Source organism: Plutella xylostella, chromosome 12, assembly GCF_932276165.1.
Source record: "Plutella xylostella chromosome 12, ilPluXylo3.1, whole genome shotgun sequence".
Lineage (NCBI taxonomy): Eukaryota > Metazoa > Arthropoda > Insecta > Lepidoptera > Plutellidae > Plutella > Plutella xylostella.
Window position 1 is genome coordinate 7,351,481 of NC_063992.1, and position 25,071 is coordinate 7,376,551.

The following is a 25,071-nucleotide window of genomic DNA, read 5'->3' on the forward strand; positions in this document are numbered from 1 at the left end:
ATAAATACATCAAAAACAGTCAAAAAGTTATAATATAAACATAATTTTAAGAAATAGCATAAATTATATTATTATGATACTTCGGCGTATACTACGAAAATAGGTTTCGCCGACTTCAACTAGGTACATCCCATACCCCATACCTAGTGATTCCTGATCATTGTCTTCATCCACCTTATACATATGAGAAACTTGAAATGCGTTTTTTTGTTTTTTATAAATATAATTTTCTATACAAAGAATTTAGAATTATTTGCGACGCATCCACCTATGCCTACTATAACTTTTTGGCTATAAGCCTCTAGGTAAGTAAAAGGTTTTTAATCGTTTTTAAAAATAATACCCCATTACTCAATCAAATTGCTAAGTATTTTCACAATACCGTTAAACCCTTAGCGTCCTTTTAGCGCTTGCTTTCGCCGTTTTAGGGGTCCTGTTGTAGGTCCGTCTCTTGTTAGACTTGGGCGTCTCGGGCTCGTGGGCCGTGCTGCTGGTCACTAGGTTCCGGGTGTTGCCGAAAGATGGCTCTTCTCCTATCGTCTCTTGGAATATTCTCACTTTCTCCACGAGCTCCTCGTCATTTTCTATGAGCTCCTCGATCTGGAAATACAAGGATGTGTTAGTGAATATACTGTCTGATGTTGTGAATGCAAGCGGAACATGCAAATGAATATGAAATCGCTTAAAACTTTGTTGCTACCCCCTCTACACGTCTGCGGATGTCATCTCCGGATGCATCTACGGACGCTTCCGCAGACGTGTAGAGGAGCCATAAGACCGAGCGAGACACCATTGGTGATCCGTTATGCTGTCGTTGACGCGACTGCTCTCAGTATCATTCGTACATAGTACGTACAGAGCTCATACCTTTACGTCTGTGAACCAAACTAGGGTCATCTACATATCTCTTTTGCGAACTATACGTTACCTCCTGCCGGTAGTCCTTGAGCAGGTCGGTGGCGATGCGCACGAGGTACGCCGCGAGCTGGCCGCCGCGCAAGCGCATGTGTGCGTAGAGACGCAGCACCGCCGGCACGAGGACCTCCGCCACTGTGCGCTTCATTTTCTGTAAGAGGGGGGGGGGAGGTTTAATACAGGGCTAAAAGTACGTTATCGCCGCGTTGCTAGACTTTTATAGTAAGTATTCTGTTTTTTTTTTAAAGTATATTGATTTAAAGTAATCTCTGGCTCTGGTCAGTTGAACTGTTTTCCTTGTAGACTCGGATTTAGGTAAGTAATAAATTCTCTTAAAAAGCCCTTTTGAAGAATATTAAACAAAATATTATTTTTCCTACTTAATTTAGTACTAGGAAAATCAAGATGATTTAAATTTATACTTCGTAAAAGATTACTTACATGTGACACAATATTTGTAGTGACTCTTTCTTGGAGGTCTTCCATATCTCCCGGATCGCCTTGCGTTGTAGGTTTACCTGATAAAAATTTAATTCATATTACGGCCTATTAATGTAGATTCTGAAGCTTCTCGTTAGTGAAGTATGTTCCTTGTTCTGAAGCGAACAACGTAAAATTTAGAGGTATTAAAACTTGAATATCTAGCAGTTACTTTATTTTTAATTGTATCTTAACACTCCAAACAAAACCACGAAGCCACTTACCGTTCCACCCAGCTTCGGTATGCATAAACACACAAAAAACTCATCAAAATTCGAACCACACAAACAACATCCCCTATACATATATAGACCACTGCAGGGCATGGTGATCCTCGTTAGTTTTAACAGTTTACTGTTATTTTTCTTCTTTATGATATTCATCAACATGCTACTTATTATGTAATAAATAAAAACTCAAACACAGAACGTAATTTTCAAATGCAAAAATCACACATCCAACCCACACAATCCACAGCTCAAAAGCAAAAACTCACGTGGCAGTTTCATCCGTATCCCGCACAGCAGCGTGATCGTATCTAGCAACGCGTCGTTCAACTCGTCGGGCAACTCGTCGCCCTCCTCGCAGATATCGGCCGCGTGCTCCAACACTTCTCTGGCGAGTCGACATTGTAAGTTCAGTTTCTGGACTAAGGACATGCGCTGTAGCATCACGTCGTAGATCAGCTGGCGCGAGTCGAAGGATATTGGTTCTGTGGGAGAGATATTTTACATTTGAAAGATGTGTCTATTAAATTAAGCGTAGATCTGGTAAGTTTGGACAAAGGTTACACGGTGTAACCTTTGTCCAAACTTCACCGTAATACCTTTACGTGTAACTTACACCATAATAAAATTCCACATGAAATAATATTCAGTGAGTAGTGCCATCGCCTTCCGAAGTGCAAGGATTGCAAAAAAAACTTTAGTTTTTGCGGTGGTCTAGAGTAGAATTTATACTGAACTAGCGTCGCTTGTGAGGCACAGGCAGCAGTCACGTAGTGTATAGACGGTTCACTATAGCTAGGCAGGACTCACCGCCGCCGGCGTCGCGCTTGTTGTAGTGTAGATGGCGTCGCTAGTGAGGCAGCAGTCACGTAGTGTATAGACGGTTCACTATAGCTAGGCAGGACTCACCGCCGCCGGCGTCGCGCTTGTTGTAGTGCAGCACGCACTCCACGAAGTGCTTGTAGATGGCGTCGCTAGTGAGGCAGCAGTCATGTAGTGTATAGACGGTTCACTATAGCTAGGCAGGACTCACCGCCGCCGGCGTCGCGCTTGTTGTAGTGCAGCACGCACTCCACGAAGTGCTTGTAGATGGCGTCGCTAGTGAGGCAGCAGTCACGTAGTGTATAGACGGTTCACTATAGCTAGGCAGGACTCACCGCCGCCGGCGTCGCGCTTGTTGTAGTGCAGCACGCACTCCACGAAGTGCTTGTAGATGGCGTCGCTAGTGAGGCAGCTAGTGACGTAGTACTCTGCTGGTTCGCGGACATCGGCTTCTTCGTCCGCTAGTAGAGCGCAGTATCTGTAAGGTAGCATATTTAAGAAATAGTACATTTTATATTATACAGGGAGGATTTGAAGAGCGTCCTTATCACAATTAAAGAATAGCGGCTAAGCGCATCCAATGGCGTCGCAATGTTTTGACACATTCCACCTGCCGCGCCTCAAAACTCCAAGGGGTTTGTTTCAGGTTTTAACCTTGTAAATATCTTTAAATCTCCACCGTAAAGACAGCAATAAACATAGTGTGTACCTTAACACAATCGCAATTGGCCGAATTTGCTGTGTTAGTCACACACGGCATACAGCCACAAACAAAGATTGATTGAAAATCCAAGGGCTTCTAACAAGTGTTTTGCTTATTGCGGCGCAAGATACCAAATTTCTATTAAGCTACGTACAGACCGGCCCAACGAAGGCCAACGAACGGGTTTCGTTGACCTTCGCTTCTGCAATCTGCCCTGTATTATGTATGATAAATATCCATCGTTGGGATAACCGTTAGCGTTCGTTGGCCCGGTCTGTACGCAGCTTTAGATAATAGACACTTCATATAACACAATACCTGTAGTAGAAGGGCGTGTTGAGCCGCAGATAGCCGGCCAGCAGCAGCTTGGTTAAGGCGGGCGCGGCGGCGCGGCGCAGCGCGGGCTCGGCCGAGCGGCACAGGCACATGCAGATGCAGTCCAGGAGCGGTTCTACGATGCAGGTGTATCTGGAATTGAGGATAATGGTTAATTATTGTGACAGTCCAAAGCTAATTTCTTATTATTCTCACTTGTGTAACGGCTGCCATAGTGCCATACCTATTTTACTTCTTAGCATATCAGTGACAAACACTAAACCTGTTCTAGGGTTTGTCACCGTGGTACAAGTTGATGAAAGGATTAGGTCAGACAGAATAGCGTTAGTCGCTGATTGCCCAGGCATCGTCGGACGTATTTAAAGTACAGTTTATACGAAATACTACACTAGAAGAGGCTACTTGCGTCCACCCCACGGCATATTCGTTTACGTTCCTTTATAAGCGAATGACGAAGGTTTTTGACATTTGTCGATAGGTAATTCGATAGGCGGCTGTTGGCCAGAGCATTTATGTATATACAATAGATGATTGTTGCAGCGCTCTTGGGTTATGAGTTACGACGGCCGCACCGTGTCTTTGGCTGTACAGCCAATAGCAGCACGAATTTTTTTGCCACAATGGTTGCAGTCGAAACAAGAATCTGACCGAAGAGACATAGCAAGGCAAATTCTTTTCTGCTTTAGATTACCTCTGCGGTGGTAATACCTGGCGCATATATCCGTCAGCGCTAACAGTGCATTGACCCGCGGCGCGAGCGGGCGCGGCGCGGCGAGGCAGCGCGCCAGCAGCGGCGCGGCGGCGGCGGCGGCGGCGGAAGAGCGGACGCACAGCCGCCCGATAGCCACCACCGTGAGGCCTTCGGATTCTTCGTCCATGTCTGTAAGGTTATAATGTTGTGTTAGGAGACGTCCAAAAGTAATATGTCTGGTTTAAACGTGGGCGTCTAGAAAAAACTCGAATGATCAAGAAGCTCCGAAAATGCCTCACGTAGTTCTTGAACGGTAGCCGTCAAACGTTGGAGAAGTGTAAGTAAATTACTGACGACCTAGAGATGCCCACCGCCCGTCGCGCCGACTAGCCCCAGGTCACACGACACCGCACCCTGTGTGTGTGTTATAGCGGTGTGTATAGGGAGGCGCAGGTGTATGTACAATGTCATTGAGAGGCTACTGAGAGGGGGTCAGGTTTCTGTGGAGTCTACGGTACCTGCGGGCTGCTGTAGGCGGGTGAGCAGCAGCTGCAGCAGGCGCGGGGCGGGCGGCGCGGCGGCCACCAGCGCCAGGTCGGCCGACAGCGCACCCTGTGTGTGTATATACAGGGTGTAGTACCTGCGGGCTGCTGCAGGCGGGTGAGCAGCAGCTGCAGCAGGCGCGGGGCGGGCGGCGCGGCGGCCACCAGCGCCAGGTCGGCCGCGCCCACCGCCTCGGCCGCGCCGCCGCCGGATAAAGCGCCACGGGTGTCTGCGGGTAGGGGTGGCAATCAGTTGGATAGAGTGATAAATCAGACGGAAAACCATATGGAGTCGAATTTTAAACAAATAATTTAAGGTTTTGACAGCACTAGCATTAGGATTTGCGCCTTCAGAATCTAAATAATTGAATATGCAAATTTGCCACGCCTGTTTACAGACAGATCGATAGCATAGATACTAGACAGTGAGGGAGAGATATCGAGATATTCGGGATAAAAAAGAGTTACTTACAGATTTGCATGAGTTCATCCGCCCATTGCAGGTTATCTGGATCCAACTGTGCGGCCAGCGCGGCGCAGTCTATCCGGCAAGCTGGAATCACACAAATTAAGTACTACTTTTTTATTCATTCACAATTTAGTTTATAACATTTAACTATATAGCAAAAACGGAAATCTTCAAGGTTTTTAATATGTTCGCAAAGTACAATATTAGCTATGTAGATAAGTGGATAGCGCGTACGTAATGTTTGCCGGTGTTCAATCGCAGAAAAGACGTTTACAGTTTTTTTACTTGATTCTCCCTTTAACTCTCGTTATTCAGCCTTTAGAACCCAGCCTCCCACACGATCCAGCTCGACCAGGAGGAGAGCAGCTCTATGGAGAGAGGGAGCAACTCACAGTCGACTCCTTCCTGCGCGGTGCCCAGCGCGCGTATGAGGTGCGCGCGCAGCTCCACGCGCTCGGCGCCCACGATCCAGCTCGACCAGGAGGAGAGCAGCTCTATGGAGAGAGGGAGCAACTCACAGTCGACTCCTTCCTGCGCGGTGCCCAGCGCGCGTATGAGGTGCGCGCGCAGCTCCACGCGCTCGGCGCCCACGATCCAGCTCGACCAGGAGGAGAGCAGCTCTATGGAGAGAGGGAGCAACTCACAGTCGACTCCTTCCTGCGCGGTGCCCAGCGCGCGTATGAGGTGCGCGCGCAGCTCCACGCGCTCGGCGCCCACGATCCAGCTCGACCAGGAGGAGAGCAGCTCTATGGAGAGAGGGAGCAACTCACAGTCGACTCCTTCCTGCGCGGTGCCCAGCGCGCGTATGAGGTGCGCGCGCAGCTCCACGCGCTCGGCGCCCACGATCCAGCTCGACCAGGAGGAGAGCAGCTCTATGGAGAGAGGGAGCAACTCACAGTCGACTCCTTCCTGCGCGGTGCCCAGCGCGCGTATGAGGTGCGCGCGCAGCTCCACGCGCTCGGCGCCCACGATCCAGCTCGACCAGGAGGAGAGCAGCTCTATGGAGAGAGGGAGCAACTCACAGTCGACTCCTTCCTGCGCGGTGCCCAGCGCGCGTATGAGGTGCGCGCGCAGCTCCACGCGCTCGGCGCCCACGATCCAGCTCGACCAGGAGGAGAGCAGCTCTATGGAGAGAGGGAGCAACTCACAGTCGACTCCTTCCTGCGCGGTGCCCAGCGCGCGTATGAGGTGCGCGCGCAGCTCCACGCGCTCGGCGCCCACGATCCAGCTCGACCAGGAGGAGAGCAGCTCTATGGTCAGCGGGAGAAGGCGGGAGTCGCGGCTCTGGAAGTAAATGGGGGTTGCATTCTGTGTGATTATTTGGATTTATTTGTAAGGCGATTACAATGGCCATAACGGTAATTTACTGACAGTAAATTGCGCTCACAGAATACTTCCATTACATTAAATACATTCTAAACACGTAATTTTCCAAAAACTAGAGTGCCTAACGATTTATCAGCAACGTCGACACGTTCTATCCAATGAAACTTTAACTTGAGGTCTTGCATGAGGCGCAGCTGGTAAAGTCTGCTATATAAATGCCTTGTAAAATTCATAAACTCTCGTGGGTCGTGTTGTACCTTGAGGTCCTGCATAAGGCGCAGGTGGTACTGGCGCAGGAAGGCCGGCTGCTCGCAGGTGGTGTGGGGAGCTACACTCGTCAGTAGCACGAGGGTTTGCAGGTCGCGAGCGTCGTCGACTGCGCCGAGGTGCGTGCTCAGGATGTCTATGATGCGGTGGCTGCGGATGCGAGATAAATCAATGTAATGTAAGGAGAAAAACAAAAAAAATTGACACAAAAAACAATTTATTTTAATATTTAATTATACATTTTACGTTGTGAAACGCTTGTACACAACCTTCTTTGTTCTACCTACTGTAATATTTATTAAAATATAAACTTTTATGGCTGTGTGTGTTTTGTTCTACCTACTGTAATATTTATTAAAATATAAACTTTTATGGCTGTGTGTGTATTCTAACCTGTGTGAGTGACCAACTCTTGCTAAAAATTACTCCATTATTAAAATCCTACCTATAGTTATCTGAATAAATATTATTCTATTCTATTCTATTATCAAACTCACTTGATACACTTCCCGGTCTTCACCAGCATAGCGCATGCCTTCTGCAGGTGTCTGCGCATGTTGAGGCTCACTATGGCGTCCAGGAACATGAAGGGGATGAGGTCGTCGCACCCGCCAGGTCTGTACTTGTGCAGACGTTCGAACAGCAGCGACTGCACTAGGGTTGTCACTTGCTCTTGTATCTGTGGGATTTGTTATTTCTTTTTTTGTTATGTCTTTTTCATAACACACATAACCTACCTACTCTGTGCATGAAGGGGTGCGCGAAATGATTTTCCTTAAGTTACGTAACGTCCTCATAGGACAGGGAATCCTAGTTTGAGGACCAAGGTTTCAACAAATTTATGTGTCTTTGTTAGGTTTTTTCAAATAAATGAATTTTTATTATAACTGTATCTTATACAGAGAGTTGCATAAAGGGTATAGTATGCCGAAAGGGGGTGACTCAGGGCGGCCCCAGCGCGCTGCTAGTGTACACACACTAGTGTAGCCGACTGTACCTTGGTCTCCGGGTCCTGCAGCTGCAGCAGCGGGCCCTGCAGCAGCGCGCGCAGCGTGGCGGGGCGGCCCCAGCGCGCTGCTAGTGTAGCCGACTGTACCTTGGTCTCCGGGTCCTGCAGCTGCAGCAGCGGGCCCTGCAGCAGCGCGCGCAGCGTGGCGGGGCGGCCCCAGCGCGCTGCTAGCGTGCCCAGGGAAGATATGGCCACCGAGCGGACGATGACTGACGCGTCGCGGCACAGACTCACTAGGACCTGCGGGTTTGTATGGGAGATGTTAGGAAAGTTATGCTTTCAATCAGTCTTTGGCGATGAAATGTAAGGGCTGGAAAGGGCCGACCCTCAGGTGGTATGACTTTAGCATTCTGGCAGCAGTAACCTCCTAACCTGAGATATTCTCTGTGTTTTACACTTCATCACTACCATTTGCAAGTTGTCATCGGCACATTTTGAAAAAATGCGATAATCTACGCACAGTCTTCAGCTATAAGCTCGTGTAGACGAACTTTTACCATGCTCGTATTTGTATGTGTGTGTGTGTACTCACACCAAGACTAGTGTCCGTGACGTTGGCCTCGTCAGTAGTAAGTAACGTCAGCAGCAGCAGCAGCGCGGCGCGGCGCACCAGCGCGCGCTCGTCGCTCACGCAGCGCGCTGCCAACGCTACCAGGCGCGGGATCTCGCCGCCCGAGTTCAGCTCCTGTTGGCGGAAACGTGGGTTAATTAATTATCTAACTGAAAAACGCAGGGTGCATAGATGGGGCAGAAAAAGCAGGTACCTAAACAGCGGTACCTAATGATGCACTGTTTTTATTTTTAAATGTATATAAGGTCAGCAAGATAATTTTTTTTTTTCAAGAACCACTGATGCCAGTGGATACTCTTGTTTATAGGGCTAAAAATTCTCCTCTATAGTCAGAAAATCGGTAAGTCAGAAAGTCCTACTTACTACAGTTGCAATTCTGTCATCGGCGCGGACGGTCGCTTTCTAGCGGCGCCGTCTGTAGCCGTCACGTGTGACTCACTACTGAGTACGACCGCAACATGGCCACCGCCACTAAACGCTCGGACACCCTCATGGTGAGCGAGGTGCTCGCCTTCATACAGAACAAGCTGGATACAATGGACGTGATCAGCCTCGAGCAGATCTGTCTGACCAGCTTCAAGGAGGCTGAGCTTGCCGCCGCCAAGAAGCTGCTCGCCGACACCGCCACCACCGCAGTGCGCCTCGTGCCGCGCCGCGGCGATGGCTGCATGAAAAAGGACCTGCAGGACATCATCCGGGTGTTCCAGGATCGATCCGGATAATGTCCCGACGTACGTGGCTCGGGACCTCTACAAGCTGCCGCCAGTTACTTTCGATCATGTCGATGTGACCCGGCTGCTTAAGGACATTGTCCTGCTGAAGTCCGAGATCACAGAAATTCGAGGCAAATTGGAAGCCTCGGAGCTCGCCAGCGCGGCGATGCAACGTGAGTTGTTATCGTTGCACAATGCTGACGCTGCGATCACCGCGACACCGCCGCCGGCGCGTGAAGTGCAAGCGCAGCAGAATAAATCCAATGCAACTGACACCGATTCGCGGCGGGTAAATGACCCGCCGCCTGCGACATACGCCGAGCGGACACGTGACGCCGCGTGCCCGCTGCAAGCCGCCGCCCCCGCGCCGCCGCGCCCCGCTGCTGCTGCACCCTCCACCACCAGGAGCCAGCAGGAGGCCGCGCCCGCGCCCCCCCGCCCTCGCCCCCGCCCCCGCCGCCGCCGTCGAGCCGCGCCGCTTGCTGCACCCCAGGTGACGCTAGCGGCTGCCGTAGCTCCGGCGGCGCCCCACCGTGCCCCGCGCAACGCGGTCGTCGACAAGGATGGCTTCATCTTGGTGGAGAAGAGGAGCCCCCGTCGCCGCAACCGCAACAAGCGCGGCACCGCCCCGGCCGCCTGCTCGCTGAAGGCCGCCACGCCCACGGTCGACATATACGTCTCCCGCATCCATGCGAATATGGCGCATGATAACATCATGCGCTATGTTAAGGAGAGGAGTGTAGGCCGCACCGAACAGCCAGTCCAAGTACTGGCAATCGAGAGGCTGCAGTCCGCCAAGCAGACGGACTTCAAGTCCTTCCGTCTTCGGGTTCCCGCCGACCAGCAGAAGGTTCTACTGGATAGAGACTTCTGGCCTGCGGGGATAGTGTTCCGCCGATACAGGGAGGCGAAACAGACAATGAAACCCCCTGATAATAGTGCTAGAGCTAGTTAGTTTTTGTTTATAAGTTATGTTAAAAGTATATATTAATTTTGTTTGATTTATTTAAAAATGTATTTGTGTATTTTATTCTATGGGCCCTTGATGCCTGCAATAAATGGATTTATTATAATACACTCACGGGCAATGAAAGGGTTCCACTGAGAAAAACACCAAATTACTCCTAAACGGAAAAGGCTCTCTTAATGACACCTTCTGCAACATTGAAGTACATTTAACAGACCATTAGGATATTACCAACAAAAAACAATAATATTTTGTTAAATTTTTTGTGCGGCGGATTAACGTTTAGTCGGATTGTCATTTTGTTACGTTCTTCAATACGGCGGCCCACGTTTAGCCGCATCGTATGACATACCACAATTATGTAGCTCGTAAATGCAATCAGAAATCAACTACAACAGTGACCTGCGTTGCTCGCTGCACGGCGGGCTGCCGGCTCTGCAGCGCGGCGGCGAGCGCAGTCAGAGCGCGCGCCCGCAGCGTGCCCGACGCGGCGTCGCAGCGCGCCAGCAGCGCCCGCGGCACGGACACGGGCCGGGTGGTGTAAGGTACATAGACTACTTTTTATCGCGGAATTTAAACGGGAAACCTTTACAAGGTGAAGCGAAGCTCGGTGGAACAGCTAGTATATACAGGATGTTGCAACAAGGTATACTAAGCCGAAACCTACATGATGTGCAGCATGTTCCATCTAAGCCCTAAAATGAAATCAGAATTTAAAAATTCGCTAAAAAAAGTTATCCATACTAAAAAGACGTGACCAACAAAGTTTCGATGGAAATTGAAAATTTGTTTTCGCGATTTTTTAAATTCTGATTTCAGTTTCGGTTTAGTTTAGCCTTTTTGCAACACCTGTAGAAGAAAGTGAGTATTTTTTACAATTATAAAAATTTTGTTGGCCGACTTGGGAAAGAGTACTAGGTGTCAGTAAATCCAATCATAAATCAACTATATCAATAACCTGCAGCGCTCGCTGCACGGCGGGCTGCCGGCTCTGCAGCGCGGCGGCGAGCGCACTCAGAGCGCGCGCCCGCAGCGTGCCCGACGCGGCGTCGCAGCGCGCCAGCAGCGCCCGCAGCACGGACACGGGCGGGGTGGTGTGGGGATAATAGGCTACTTTTTATCGAGGCATTCTCACGGGAAAACTAAGCGAAACTCGCGGGATCCGCTAGTAGGTATATAGATATAGAAGACGAGCTGCTCCCGCGAGCTTCGCTTCCCCTTAAAAAGTTTTCCCGTGGGAATTCCGGGATAAAAAGTAGCCTATGTTCTTTCTCAGGGTCTAGACTATATGTATACCGAATTTCATTCAAATCCGTTCATTAGTTTTGGCGTGAAAGAGTAACAGACAGACAGACACAGTTAATTTCGCATTTATAATATTAAGTTAGGATAAATCAGTGACCTGTAGTGCTCGCTGCACGGCGGGCTGCCGGCTCTCAATCGCGGCGGCGAGCGCACTCAGAGCGCGCGCCCGCAGCGTGCCCGACGCGTCGTCGCAGCGCGCCAGCAGAGCCCGTAGCACTGAGAGATGAGGGATGGTGTGCGGGCGCGCGCGGAGTAGGCCGGCTACTTCCTCTTCTGCTTCTGCCTGAAGGAAAACGTTTTTATATAGACTGATGACTTCATAACAGAATCATAATTTGTTTATTAAAGATATAGGTATACAGTAGCACTAGCACCAGCCTAAATGCCTGTATACTCTGTATAGTGGTGATCTGCTGGTGGTGATATCATAAACCCGATAGAATTTTAACAGAGTCTTTTCTGTTGCAAGGTGAATTTCAACACAACATTCTGAGCAACTGCAACAATGCATCCAACAAATTTTAAAAATTGAAATAAATACTAAAATGTACTTATGGAAGAACTGCGTAACAGTATTTTGGGATTTCAAGGTTGTTGAGAGCGAAATTTGTTGGGGGTATTGTTTCTTTCGCATTGTACATTGACCTACCAACAAAGGGAACGTTACCTACTGATAAATTCCGTCCTACTCGTGTCACTGTCTTCGTATTATTATACAATGAAAAATCTTTTACATTACTTGAAAAACTTACCACATCTTTGATGACAGCGGGCATGTCTTGGCTGCTGTCGTCGTCTGTTCTCATGGCGTCGTCGGTGGTTTCCGAGGTCACCTCCACACTAGTTACTGCCTCCGGAGGCGCTTCCACTGGTGTTGGAGGTTCTGGCAAAGTTAATATAAATTTTACATCTACAATATAAATAGGAAAGATTTGATTGTATTGAATACGCTCGAAACTTACATAAATAATTTTCTATAATAAAGCTACAGCTAAAATGTTCTCTGCCTATAGCTACTTTACATCCCAAAATTCTCCTACCGGCAACCCCTGAAACTGGCTATGTACTTAGTTCATAAAATATTGATAAGCACTGGTAGGTCAGAAGGTTGTTTGTATGTCTTATTTTAAATATAGGGACAATACCTGCATTCTCATCGCCTGTTTCTTTAGCAGTGGCATTTGAAGGAGGGATCTCACTATTATCATCATTTTTACTTGTACTGGCTACAGGATCCGTTATTTCTTCATTTCCACTAGTAGTTTCAGCTACAAATTCTGGGCAAGTGTCGTCTATCAAATTATTAAGTGTTAAAGGTTCCAATTCTAATCCAACTGTGGGGTCTTGATCACCTTCAACCATTGGTTCAGATACTTTGGCTGGTTCATCTTTTTCTGTTTCTGCTCCAGTAGTGGAGGTTTCGCCAACATTGTCTGATGGTTCAGTGTTACTGGCTGGTACAACTTCAGCTGTTGTTTCATTGTCAGCTGTTGTCTTTTCTTGAGGTTCTGGTTCAGTTTGGCTTGTGGGGTTGGTTTCGTTTTGACTCGAGGGGTTGTTTTCATTTTGGGCTGGTTCTGGGTTTGGCCCGGGCTGCTCTGTTACTTTCTCTGGTTCATTATTCAACAGGTTGGCTAATATTTCCTGTAGATTAAATTTACAATCAATAACTGACTAAAGCTCTGCGTTTTAAAAATAATATGTATAAGCACTAATTATCGCCATTAAATTACTAGTAATTAATAATAAAGGTATCAAGAAACCGTAAACCCCATAACTACTAACCATAGCAATATGCCGGTGTGCGACCTTGGCTGTGGCGCTGAGTGTGAGCAGCCACGACACGGTGGCTCTGTAGGCGCGGCGCGGCAGCAGGCTCATCAGGCCCACCACTAGCGACATTCGCGCCGCACGCACTTCCGCGCGCTCCTAAGTTGTTAGAGGATAATAATGTAATAGCTGATGAGTAGGCATGTAATACAGACAGAAAGTGGTATGGTTATTCTAATGATGAATTATATTGATCTAATGGCAATGTAAATCTGTAGGCGCCAAAGGGGAATCTACTTCTGCACAGTCCTACATTATTATTCTTTATATTTATGTATAACTAGCTGTTCCCGCGAGCTTCGCTGCGCCTTAAAAAGTTTTCCCGTGGGAATTCCGGGATAAAAAGTAGCCTATGTTCTTTCTCAGGATCTAGATCATATGTATACCAAATTTCATTCAAATCCGTTCAGTAGTTTTGGCGTGAAAGAGTAACAGACAGACAGACAGACAGACAGACAGACACAGTTACTTTCGCATTTATAATATTAGTTAGGATATAGAACAATTATTCTAATGAATATCTCAGTGCAGGATTCAAATCTGTTTAGAAATAAATGTAGGGGAACTTTAAACACCAAATTCGTATAATAGTGCTTACCAGACCATCCTGAGCATAGCAGAGATGCTGGATGAGGACAGAGAACCCAGATACTGCTGCTGGACCATACCTTGTCAAGATCAACCCGGAGTAGGTCACATAGGATGCTCGCACTAAATTCTGAAAGTAAAGAAACAAATATATTTTAGTGTCCATTGAGTTTGTTCACTACGTAGTCTAGGTACACACTTTATAAAAATTAGTGTGTACTTAAAACTCAAATACCTAATATCATCTAATAACTGAATAGTAATTTTACTGTGTGTATATTTGATGGCCAAAACATTTATTCTAAAGCTTTGTAAGTTGAAGACTGGAAATTAAAAAAAAAAAATTACATTAGCATTCCTGCAGTCCACAGAAGCAGCGACTAGTTTAGGCAGCAAACACTTGAACAGAAGCCTGATGGCCACAGCATTCGGTTCTCCGGTTGGCTCTTGCAGCAGAGTGTCGATCATCACATATATCACTCTGGATATTTTTGTAAGCTCTATCTTGTCTGGAAAATTGTTGAAGTGTAACAGATAAATATATACAATGATTTATGTATATATGATTTAGTTATAAGTTTTACAAAAAAAAGTTTTAAAACTCACCTATGTTAAGTTTATTGACAATTGCACCACCTGTTATATCAACTAGATTACTCAAGATCTCTTCAAAATTCATGTCTGTGGGCTTCAAATGTAACTTATCCACTACGGACTTCAGATCTTGTACATAGGGTCGAAGCTCCTTAATGACTGAATTTACTTCATGTGTCAACTCTTTAGTGTTGTAATAATTTTCATCTTTCTCACACATCTCCCGCGGGAAGCTGAGACAGGCCAGAGAGTGTGTGAACAACTGAGCGTGGTAGATGTGGTATGCCTTAAAACCAGGTATAGACAGCAGCGCATAGTACACACGGGATGCAAGGAGCGCGTTGTTCCTGTAATCTTTGGTGTGAACGTTTTTAGTTCCATAGTCAATGTAGAAAGCGAGGACAGTCAGCAGCTCCTTATGTCGAACTTTTTGAGACAAAGCCGCCCAAGATTTATCCTCATCCCCATCATCCGATTGCAGCCAGTTGTAAATTGCCTTCATAATATTTCGAAAAACAGATCTCATGTTAACAGAATCGATGGCACTCTCATATTCTGCAGGAAATTCAACTATTTCGAGGAATTCTGAATGATGGATAGCTTCCACCCAGTCTTCATCGAGACTATCCAATTTTAACGACTCCAACTCGGTGAGGAGTATCGACATGGTTGTTAAATAGCTATACGAATTCTATTTGAGTGCTAAAAGACCGTAATTCTTAAATTTCGCGTCTTTTACAGAATCAAAACAAACAAATGCAAAACCGCGAAAACGCATCGGGAGAACGCCGTCAGCAATGACATGACTGGATGGACTTGACATTGACAAGTGTCATTTATCTGTCAAATTGTCAAACAAAGTGATTTTTGTTGCTCTGTGCAAGAAGATATTAATCCTCAGAACATGGTATTTTGCACTAAATTCGGCAATTAGAACTCTGTGCAAGAAGATATTAATCCTCAGAACATGGTATTTTGAACTTCTCTAACGACTCTAACGAGAAGATGGTATTTCACCATCAAGGCGAGAGCATAACGAGAAAAGCGGAGAGCCGAAAATTTACAATACGTGGCGTGACCGGCATAATGAAAACCTTAGAACAAGATACCATTGAAAAAGGACTTTTAGATTAAATTTGTTAAATTTATTTTCTATGATAGCTACGATAGCTATCAGAAATATACCTCAGAATAATAATCACCTTTCACAGAGTGTCACGTCAGAACTATGTCTAAATTTGACAGATGACAGTCAGGAGATCGAAAAGGAATATAACCTAAAAATTTAATATAAGTTTCTTTGTTATTGTTTAATACTTATTTAAAATGACTACCAAAAGACCAATATCATGGTTTTTAACAGATCAAGGAAGAGCTTTTTCATTCGCTTTTGTTACTGGGGCCGGAATAGCAGCGACGACTGCAAGATTTGCGCCGCATACATTCTTCATTGAAAAATACAAGGATTTCGTGCACAATTACCAGTAATTATCTGATAAAATGCTACCCCTACAATGTATATTGCAAGACTTGATAAATTACTTAATATTTTATTATTACAGTAATGGCAAACCTGTGGACCTCCCTCTAGAACTTAAGAACCGGTACAACAAATGTCTGGAAATACTTAAGGTTCCTGAGCATCAGAAAAAGTTATACTCACCATTTAGCGTATTTGGATTTGATCTATTTAGTGCAGGTGAAGGCTAATTACATCTTAATTCTTTATCTGTTCTTAACAGTTATGGCTTAATAGTACTTAGGTACTCTTTAACATAAGCCTATATTTTTTGCATTTATTATTATATTTCATAACTCTATAAGTAGATATTAATTTACTGTTATAATTTTCAGGAAGTTGGTATACTCGCAATGGTGCTATTGTTGGAATCCCAGTGCACTTTACATATAAAACACTGAATGATATTAAAGAACAGGATATCAAGGTACAAGCATTTTTCTCATATAAAATGATGATTGGTAACAGAAACAAGTTAATAACTCATGGTATAAAATTATTTTACATTCCAGGTCAATCAGAAAAAAGTTGATTGGGAATCTGAGGCTGGTATGAAGTTGGCAGACTCAATATTGTTGCCTGAAAAAGTTCAAGAGTTTGCTATCTGTAGGGAAATACTAAGTACTCAGAATATAAAGCTTTATTTGCAATCAACTTACCCTTTTGTCTGTATGTTTTTTGGATACAATGTGGCACAGAAAGCGAACAAACGGCTGAATCTTTACAGTCTGCCTGCAAGTGCTAGATGTGTGATGTACTCACTAGTGGCTTCATTCAGTATGGGATTGTATTTCCTACTCCATGACTACACTGAAGTCTACTATGAGACAGTAGTAGATAAGAAGCTATGTGAAGTCAATCCTGAATTTGTTGAGTGTGGTGTTACATTCTATGATAAGATGTTAAAAAGAAATCAAGCCCTAAGAGAACTTATGGGAAAAGAAGGGGAGTCAAAATACACTAAATTCGGCAATGAGAACTTTGGCGTACGCCAGCCGAGAATTGCATTAGTTCATAGAAAACAATTCTTTCAAAATCAGCTAGAACAGAAGGAAGGAGAAGATGGAAAAGAAGAAACATAGAATTTTAGAGATTATTTATAAGTGTAAGTTGATGTAGTGTTGTAGCCGTTGTAGGTGTTTTAATTAAATATTATTTATCAACCTATGTATTTCATTAAATAAAATAATGCCTTGTGACAGTGCCTGTGACTAGACTTGAAAGTGTATGTGTGTAACATGTGACTTCATCATCATTAGCCCCCTATCTCCTAAGGCGGTTCACATAGTAATATTCCGCGCGGTTAGGCGGCGTCAGTGAGTGTGTGGGTAAGCGGTTTTTCCATATATAAACTGTAATTTTTCATACAATGATAATCCGCCAACCGCGGCGGTACGCGGCATAGAGAAAAGAACACTAGGTTTTAGGTACGCGGACAAGTAACTATGTGATCCGCCGTAGTTTCATACTGCAAAGAAGACTATAATAATATTATGTTATGCAAGTTGCAACCAATATTGTAGTCTTGTTGTGAATTTATTAAGTACCTACTGAAAGACAGGAAAATATGGCTTGGCTGAAGATGACGTAGATCTCAAAATAATAATTGTGATGATTTTTGAATGTTTGGGTATCCGAACAACACACATTCATTCACAGAGTAGAGAACCGAATAGGTAAATGTAAATGTCAAATTTGTCAAACAAACGCAAGCAAGAGCAAGAGAGAAGTGTTGGTTTTGCGAAAGATTTAATAAATATCACAAAAATTATTGATTATTACATATTTTTGCCTTATGTTCTAAAAAAACATATTTTTTTATCGTCTGAGCATTCTTCGTAGTGAACTTATTTGTGTGATCAGGAGATCATTAATCCTTTCAAGATGTGTGGTGGTTTTACTTGTTCGAAAAATGCATTAATTGCACTAAATATTCTTTATGTGGTAAGTAAACTCTAATTTATCAACATATAGTTTATATTTATTTAGCCCTAATGCATTTGAAGTGCCTTAGATTTGCTTGTTATCCTTGTGGAAATTTCTAGTTGTTTTCCATTGTATGACATTGTATTATTGTGGCAGGTTGTGGCGTCTATCTTGATATCAGTGGCGGTGTACGGGCAAGCCTCGTCGCTGGTGACCAACCTGCCCATCGTGGGAGGCATCATGGCTTGTGGCATATTCTTGATCCTGATATCCATCCTTGGCCTGGCTGGAGCTGTGAAGCACCACCAAGTCATGCTGTTCTTTGTATCCTTTGAAATACAGTAATGTAGTGTTGCTGTGTAGCAGCAGTTGTGGAGGCTTTTATGCCACTGCAGGTATTGGTGACCTTTAAAATTACACAGTGACCTTTCAGGTAAGATTAATTAGGTATTTAATTTTATTAGTTATCCTTCATTTTAAGATAAATACTTGAAATTGATAAGCAGGTCTCCAACATAAATGTTTCCTCTCAATGTAACAGAAGCTAAAGTGAACAGTCAATGAAACAAAAGAGATAGTGCCATAAATAATAAGCACCTATTTAATTTCCTGAACAATGGCATCAGTACATGGTGATTCTGTTCATGCTGTTCCTGGTGCAGTTCTCGGTGGCCTGCGCGTGCCTTGCTGTGAACTCTGACCAACAGGAAATGCTGGCACAACAGGTGAGACTATCCATTGCAGTTACAACATTCTGTCTTTGGCCTTAATCTACCAGCAATATTTTTACATTACAATTATGAATCCTCAGGATTTAGGATGTACTTACTTATTCTTATTTCATTTGCGGAAAGGTTGAATTCAAGGTTCATGCAATGATTTTTAAGTGTGTCACATTCTTTCTATTTTGCTTACAGTTAAGGCATGACCTTGCTACTGATAGTAATAATCAAATATTACTCACTAAAATTAAAACATGATTGCAGTTTTTTTTGCATAGAATGTAATACATTTACTACTGATGAAACTTTTATGATTGTTCTTGAAAATGTGAAAGTAACTATAAAAATGTAAACCTCAGTACTATATTGTTACTTTCTGCTTTGCAATAATGTATAATTATGACAGTGTAGTTAAATTTATACTATTTGATCATCTTTGTCACCCAAATTTCTATGGTGGTCACATAATAGTTGTAAATTTTTCAAATCTTTCATTGCACATTTTACATCTGTACTTATTCAATTTGCAGTTACAACTTTATTAATGCTTTCCATCTATATCCAGGGCTGGAAGAAGGTGGACCTGGATGTGAAGGAGCAAGTGCAGGAGAGATTCCTGTGCTGCGGCTTCCAGGACCGCTCCGTGCCACTCAACGGCACCGCTGATTACCCATCATGTGACCTTGTTGATGTAAGTTGTCTCTATCTTATCATACTGGCTGGTTTGTGTAAATGCTGTGTAAACTATACAAGCTTCCTTGTTTTGTTTAAACTCAGTGATGACTTGATGATGCTTGTTTACAATGTACTTAGATTAAATTGAGCTTCTTTCTTTACATAGAACTAATTACTGTAAACTTATTAAATTGCTATAATCCTAACAATCCTATTGTACTGTAATGTTACTGTCCCAGTATATACAATGTATACCTACAATGTATCTTGATACCAAAAGTTCAAGAAGACATGAGTGACTGGGAAGAAAATTTTGTAAATAATAATAATTAGTAGGTTTTTTTATTTGTAAAGTCCACTTCTTTAATGAAACTCATACAATGATTAGAGACTACAATATCTACAAAACTACATTTGAAATACAATCACGTAATAGTACCTAATATGTATTTGTAATAATAAATCAAAGTTCATTGTACTGATAACGATTGTGTTACAGACAAAATGGAATTAATCTACATTACAATGTGATAAAATACATTTATAGTATACTCCACATTATTTAAAATGATAGATAAACATGTTTCTGATGTGCTAGATGCCATTATCTCAGAATAAACACTGCTTGTTGTAGGTATTTCATATGACAAATTAAACCACTCTTTTTTCTGGAATGATCCAGCAATCTCTTAGAAAGAGATATCATTAATAAATCAGAGATAGAAAGTGGGAACATGAAAATTATAAAAAAATTACCTCTTTCTAGTAAAATGTTATAAAAGCTAAGAGTTTTAGGAGTATATTTTTGTAATATCTTATTTCTCTTTCTTCATGCGAATGTGTATGGTCTTCCAGAAAACCTGCTGCTCTATAATGGACAACTCGCCCGGCTGCCAGTGCGCCCCGTGCCTCGGCAAGCTCAAGGAGAGCATAGACTACGCGTTCAAGCTGTGCGGCGGCATCGGACTCTTCTTCAGCTTCACCGAGGTAGGATAACTAATCCACCTCCTTTTAATGTTAAAACTTAACAACCTCTTTGGCTATGGAACTATTTGGTCCCATTACATTATCTCAGACACCAGTGTGTGATTTTGTAATTCTTGTGGCGGTAGTAGGACAAAATAGTTCTCTAGCAAACTTTTAACAAACTTTTCTCTTGCATACTTTTAACTCCTTTTAATACTTACTGGGCCCATCTTTCTTTTTTTATTCTTGCTGAAAAAAGTACACTTCTTAGTATTTTTATATTAAAAAGACATTCACATATGTATACATAAGGCCTGGATCAGCTTCAACACTATCAGTTATATCTTTACTCAGAACCAATTTATAGCTACACATAATTTTTGGAGTTTCAAGTACAAAATAATGGGTGCTATGTTCGTTAATTTCGCTTTAATCGCTGTAGTTTATGGTTTATTTCTGTGTCATCAACACATAATTCCATTAGCCAAACTCTTTGGGGTACATGCAAAGTTGGTGGTGTCTTTTGTAAAGAAATCAGTAGATAAATGTCTTATCTATGGACTATCAGATTGTCATTCAGTAAATTAAAACGTTTTCCATTTTTGAATGAGGATAATACATCATTAGTATGTTTTGCCGAATAGTCTACTATGTAAAGGAAAATGCACTGGGCAGCGTACTCAATTTTAAAAGAAAGCCTTTATAATATGTACAAATATGGGCTTCCACAACTAAAACCAATAGTCTATTCATATAATTATACATAACTATCTACCTACCTATACTAACCACTTCAAATCTATAAATATATCAACCCTTATCTGCGGATCAATCTGTAATCTAATCCTTCGCTCACTGGTGACTAAACTGTTGGTAACGGGGCATGATCTGTGACTAACAACAACTTACTTTCAGTTTCTGGGTGTGTGGTTGACAGTTCGTTACCGTAACCAAAAGGACCCGAGGGCGAATCCGAGCGCGTTTCTCTGAATGTTTGACTTAGCGACGGACTTACGGCATTTCCACTAAGGTGTATTGGTGTTCCGCTTGCATGCGTCGCTGTGTTGATGTTGTTTGTGCGTGCGATAGATGTTTGTCCCTCTTTGGGAGTGCTTTCGTATTTTAGCAATTCATAAAACAACTACTTACGTTGAAAACTCCTAAAGTACACCAACGAAATTTGAAATTTGAAGTATGACTGATTTCATCCAATATAGCGATGAAAAGTCACGTTACATTACCCGTTCAGCCGTGCCATAGACAGACAATGGCTTAAATTTAAGAACTCAGTTTTTGCTGTCGGATGGTTTAAACTCTGAAATACTTCAGAAACCATACTAGAGCTTGATAGGTAGGAAACACTATACAATGTGTAAAAATACAGTTGTAGTATCATTTCAAAAGATTCCTATAAATTTTAGATGGCCTATGGACAGTATTCGGATTAGCAGTGCAAGTGTCAACTATCACTAGATCCTCTCAGTAGTAACACAAATGTGGACGACCTCACAATATTATATTTAGGTATCGAGCAGTAGGATTGTAGATAAGATGATACCATATACATAGATATCAAATCACGAGTCCTCTCTGTATTTTTTTGAATGAAAGGACCACTCGGATACGAGAAGTGCAGCTTTTTGGGTTTATTTTTTCAACCGTCAGGCTACTACAGTATAAATTTTTCCTTTCATTGCATATTCTTCCGAAAGCGCCTTACATTTATTGTTTTTTATATACCTCTGACTGACACCCAAAACCCAAAATATACTAGAGGTATTAAAACATTAAACAAAAGTGATTCCTCTACGATTACATCTACACAATACGGCTATATTTTGTGCGATAAAAATTCATATCTAACCGTACCCATCTCACCAAACTGCTTCACTACCTACATATAAACCTCAAGTGTGAATGTCTTACGTATTGTTATGAAGATTCCTACACGGCTTTGAATATTGCAAGTGCACGCGACCGCATCTGTAAGTATGAATGCTTCTAGCCTATCACTTCGCTTATGGTGTGTTGAATGAATGCACTCTTTTAAACGCATGCTGCATGTGAGAAGTGGATCGTAAAGAATAAAAGTTTTTAATAGCAAAATATTTATATTAGAGAATGCGTCTACCGAAGCTACTACTAGCTTTAGGTCCAATACCCAATACCAACCATGAGTGATGAGTGCCCATTCAAACCTTAATAGGTTTAAGAGCACTGTATGTATTATTAAGAAATATTATAAATAAATGAACAATAAACAAACAAAACAAAACTCAAATCTTCCAAAAATTTTAACGAACTGCGATTAGTAGCAACAGGTTTTCATATTTATGTACCTATGTTTATTGGATTATCAGCTAATTTGACGAACGGGAAACCAACCGTCTACTTTGTTCATTATGGTCCATTTCACTAACCTTACTTATGAACGTACTATTTGAATGCCATAAACACTTCTGAAACTACTTCTCAACAAGTACACGCATATTTCACCAATAAAACTAAAGTTTATCACGATATTTCCAGCTGTTCGCAGTGTGGCTCGCACGACGGTACCGCAACCAGCCCGACCCCAACTACAAGGAGCCCCACGCCATCTTCCCCCGACAGAACTACCTGTACTGAGCTGTAGTCATGTGTTAGCTAGCAATTATACCCGAGAGTGTTCTAGACGAGCCTATGGATGAGTAAAATGCTTTGATAGAAGAGCTTCGTTTGTCAGCGTGGTGACAGTAAAATGCAAACGTGTCGAAAGTAGAAGATCGACTAGATTAAATATCGTTAATATGTCTAGAATCCACTCATTCGTATATTTTTAATGGGAAAGTGTGTTGATTGAATCTTTAAAAGTTGGTTGAGGCTACTGGAAAGTAGATTGCTAGATTTGTACAAATGCTACGGGACGCGACTACGTTACTCAGCATTTACTTGTCTATAGGTAAGTCGGTCTGTGTGCGCCCTGTGTAGACAAATATTAGAAAAAAATGATTCTGCTTTAATGTTTTTGTGACATGTTACGTAAATTTCCCGTACTTCATGTGTTGACTGGTAGATCATGCTTATATAGTTTTAGGTGACCTTTATACACACTTTGTAATAAATGATTACTATATTATAGTCAATTTAACGTCACCCAATAAGTTGTATCACCGTAACATGTTGCTTAAACTACATTCCTGATTTAGTTTATATGAAGGTATGGGATCAAAATTTTGCACAATAACTGTTCTACGACAGACTCCCTACCTTCTTCAAACTAAATCAGCTCATAATACTCAATGTTTTAGTCAATTAGCTGAACTCAAATTGTAAATATCGCTGTTTTTATTTGCCAATACTACCTGTAGTTCTGTGAGGCTCGAAAGAGGTTTTAACTTTTTAATGTCCTTAAATATTTTTTCTTGCATAATTATTAGAAGGAAGGATTTATTAAATGTTATAACCTCTTTAGATATATTAATGTTGTTTAATATGGCTGATTATTAAAGCACAGTATCTTAAAAATCTAACGTTTATATTGGGAACTGAGGGGTGTCAAAAAATAGATGTATATTGATGTCTGTGCTTTACAATCAGCTCTATTATTTTCATATGTTGGGGTCGTCAGTTTCATATCTACTTAGTTTAATTATAATAATAATGTAATCTATAAACCTATCTATAATAAGGTAAATAAAAAAATATCTGTGGCTATATATATAATATCTTACTTTCTAAAACAAAAACTTTCATAGTGCGTTAAATTTAACAATAATTAATCAATGGTAGCTCAGTGAATTTCTATATAATATTTTCTTCTTATTCCTTTTATACTATAGATGTAATTCCAACGTAACATTGTGACTGTTTAAATGATCTCAGTGTCTCATATTGTAATTTTGTTAACCGATGTTAAGTTATATTGCTATGAGTAAGCTTATTTTACTTACTAATTAACTTCTTACCGTCACAATTTCTATAATTTAATGGACATGGACATGATATATTCCTTACATTACGCTGTTATTGATTATATATTTAATAATCATCATTATAAGTCGATTTCATTACCTAGGTAAGCTAAGATTAATTATTTATGCTTTATAGTCAAAGAGTACAAGAGAATATAGTGGACGAAGTCACAACTAACATTTACATGAGAATCCTCTAACAAAGAATTTAGAATGATAACCAATTTTAAGTGTAACTTTTGGCGAGAGCCCACTGTATTTACAGTGTAAAGTGTTATATCGGTCACGAAGGCTTTGAATATAATTTTATAAATTACCAGAATGTACTCTTTGTCATCCAATCACAACCCTATTTGGCACCAGTGTTGGTAACTTGCCAGTTTTGAAAATACCAGTGGAATATTGTGCATCAAAAGACAACTTAGTTCTATGTAGGTACATTTACCTACTTTATAATTTTATTTTGCATATTGAGAAAACACTATTTGAAAATCCACATGAGTTCTAATACTTTTTGAAAATCTATAAACACGAACCTTGAGCTCCTTTAAAATCAAAATAACAAGACTTTTTCGGTTTATCCGCCGAGAGCTTCGAGTCTTGTGGTATTATATTTTGTTCGTGTGTTAATGTTTATTACGAAGATTAATCGTTGCATTCGTCAACTAGTCAGTAGTCAATAAAATTTAATTTTAACTTTAGTGTGCCGAACAAAATTGGTACTAACAATCGGAACATAATTCATAGTAATACATATACTGTAGGCCTAGTACAGGTTTTGACAGCTAACGTAAAATACTGTGGGCCTTACCACAAAAACTTAGACAGTATTTAACAGGGGTTTACCGCTGTCAAACGCCTTCAGAATCTGTCAAATTTCGTTTTAAACACTTGTTAAACAGTTTTTGAAGTTTTTTGTGGTAGAACAGTGTGTTTTTGTTGATGTTTTTGTTTT

The 25,071-nt window shown here is 42.3% G+C and overlaps 3 protein-coding genes across 4 annotated transcripts; 2 read left to right on the forward strand and 1 right to left on the reverse strand.

Moving 5' to 3' along the window:
- Nucleotides 1–49: 49 nt before the first annotated feature.
- LOC105386831 lies at nucleotides 50–15,157 on the reverse strand. Its single transcript, XM_048624458.1, has 22 exons — nucleotides 14,368–15,157; nucleotides 14,110–14,270; nucleotides 13,772–13,891; nucleotides 13,129–13,272; nucleotides 12,489–12,987; nucleotides 12,096–12,226; nucleotides 11,441–11,626; nucleotides 8,320–8,472; nucleotides 7,776–8,027; nucleotides 7,276–7,457; nucleotides 6,769–6,928; nucleotides 5,578–6,469; nucleotides 5,189–5,269; nucleotides 4,693–4,946; nucleotides 4,219–4,363; nucleotides 3,679–3,745; nucleotides 3,466–3,615; nucleotides 2,780–2,922; nucleotides 1,892–2,107; nucleotides 1,357–1,433; nucleotides 929–1,066; nucleotides 50–600 (listed from the first exon to the last, which is right to left on the reverse strand). Exons 1-22 carry the CDS (start codon nucleotides 15,020–15,022, stop codon nucleotides 385–387), a joined length of 5,022 nt encoding a protein of 1,673 aa, XP_048480415.1. The 5' UTR covers nucleotides 15,023–15,157; the 3' UTR covers nucleotides 50–384.
- Nucleotides 15,158–15,605: 448 nt separating this feature from the next.
- Nucleotides 15,606–17,037, forward strand: LOC105386795 (transmembrane protein 177). Its single transcript, XM_011557428.3, has 4 exons — nucleotides 15,606–15,839; nucleotides 15,918–16,054; nucleotides 16,210–16,301; nucleotides 16,387–17,037. The coding sequence occupies exons 1-4, from the start codon at nucleotides 15,682–15,684 to the stop codon at nucleotides 16,954–16,956; spliced, it is 957 nt and encodes a 318-aa protein (XP_011555730.3). The 5' UTR covers nucleotides 15,606–15,681; the 3' UTR covers nucleotides 16,957–17,037.
- A 523-nt stretch (nucleotides 17,038–17,560) lies between these two features.
- Nucleotides 17,561–22,867, forward strand: LOC105386796 (tetraspanin-13). Of its 2 annotated transcripts, XM_011557430.3 has the most exons (7): nucleotides 17,561–17,818; nucleotides 17,957–18,124; nucleotides 18,427–18,525; nucleotides 19,088–19,213; nucleotides 20,053–20,184; nucleotides 21,079–21,193; nucleotides 22,693–22,829. In XM_011557430.3, the coding sequence occupies exons 1-6, from the start codon at nucleotides 17,759–17,761 to the stop codon at nucleotides 21,151–21,153; spliced, it is 660 nt and encodes a 219-aa protein (XP_011555732.1). In that variant the 5' UTR covers nucleotides 17,561–17,758; the 3' UTR covers nucleotides 21,154–21,193; nucleotides 22,693–22,829. The 2 variants fall into 2 exon arrangements, with proteins under 2 accessions (XP_011555732.1, XP_011555731.1); XM_011557429.3 differs by lacking the exon at nucleotides 21,079–21,193 and having other exon boundaries at nucleotides 17,563–17,818; nucleotides 22,693–22,867.
- The last annotated feature ends 2,204 nt before the right edge of the window (nucleotides 22,868–25,071 follow it).

Excerpts from the sequence above, each read along its gene's own strand:
- LOC105386831 (XM_048624458.1), bottom strand. The coding sequence starts at position 15,022 with ATGTCGATACTCCTCACCGAGTTGGAGTCGTTAAAATTGGATAGTCTC. Across the intron at positions 3,746-4,218 it reads GCGCCGCGGGTCAATGCACT|GTTTAGTGTTTGTCACTGAT; the intron begins GTTAGCGCTGAC and ends ACCCTAGAACAG. Across the intron at positions 2,108-2,779 it reads CAAGCGCGACGCCGGCGGCG|AACCAATATCCTTCGACTCG; the intron begins GTGAGTCCTGCC and ends TCTCTCCCACAG.
- LOC105386795 (XM_011557428.3), top strand. The coding sequence starts at position 15,682 with ATGACTACCAAAAGACCAATATCATGGTTTTTAACAGATCAAGGAAGA. Across the intron at positions 16,055-16,209 it reads ATTTGATCTATTTAGTGCAG|GAAGTTGGTATACTCGCAAT; the intron begins GTGAAGGCTAAT and ends TATAATTTTCAG. Across the intron at positions 16,302-16,386 it reads TTAAAGAACAGGATATCAAG|GTCAATCAGAAAAAAGTTGA; the intron begins GTACAAGCATTT and ends TTTACATTCCAG.
- LOC105386796 (XM_011557429.3), top strand. The coding sequence starts at position 17,759 with ATGTGTGGTGGTTTTACTTGTTCGAAAAATGCATTAATTGCACTAAAT. Across the intron at positions 19,214-20,052 it reads CATCATGTGACCTTGTTGAT|AAAACCTGCTGCTCTATAAT; the intron begins GTAAGTTGTCTC and ends ATGGTCTTCCAG. Across the intron at positions 20,185-22,692 it reads TCTTCTTCAGCTTCACCGAG|CTGTTCGCAGTGTGGCTCGC; the intron begins GTAGGATAACTA and ends CGATATTTCCAG.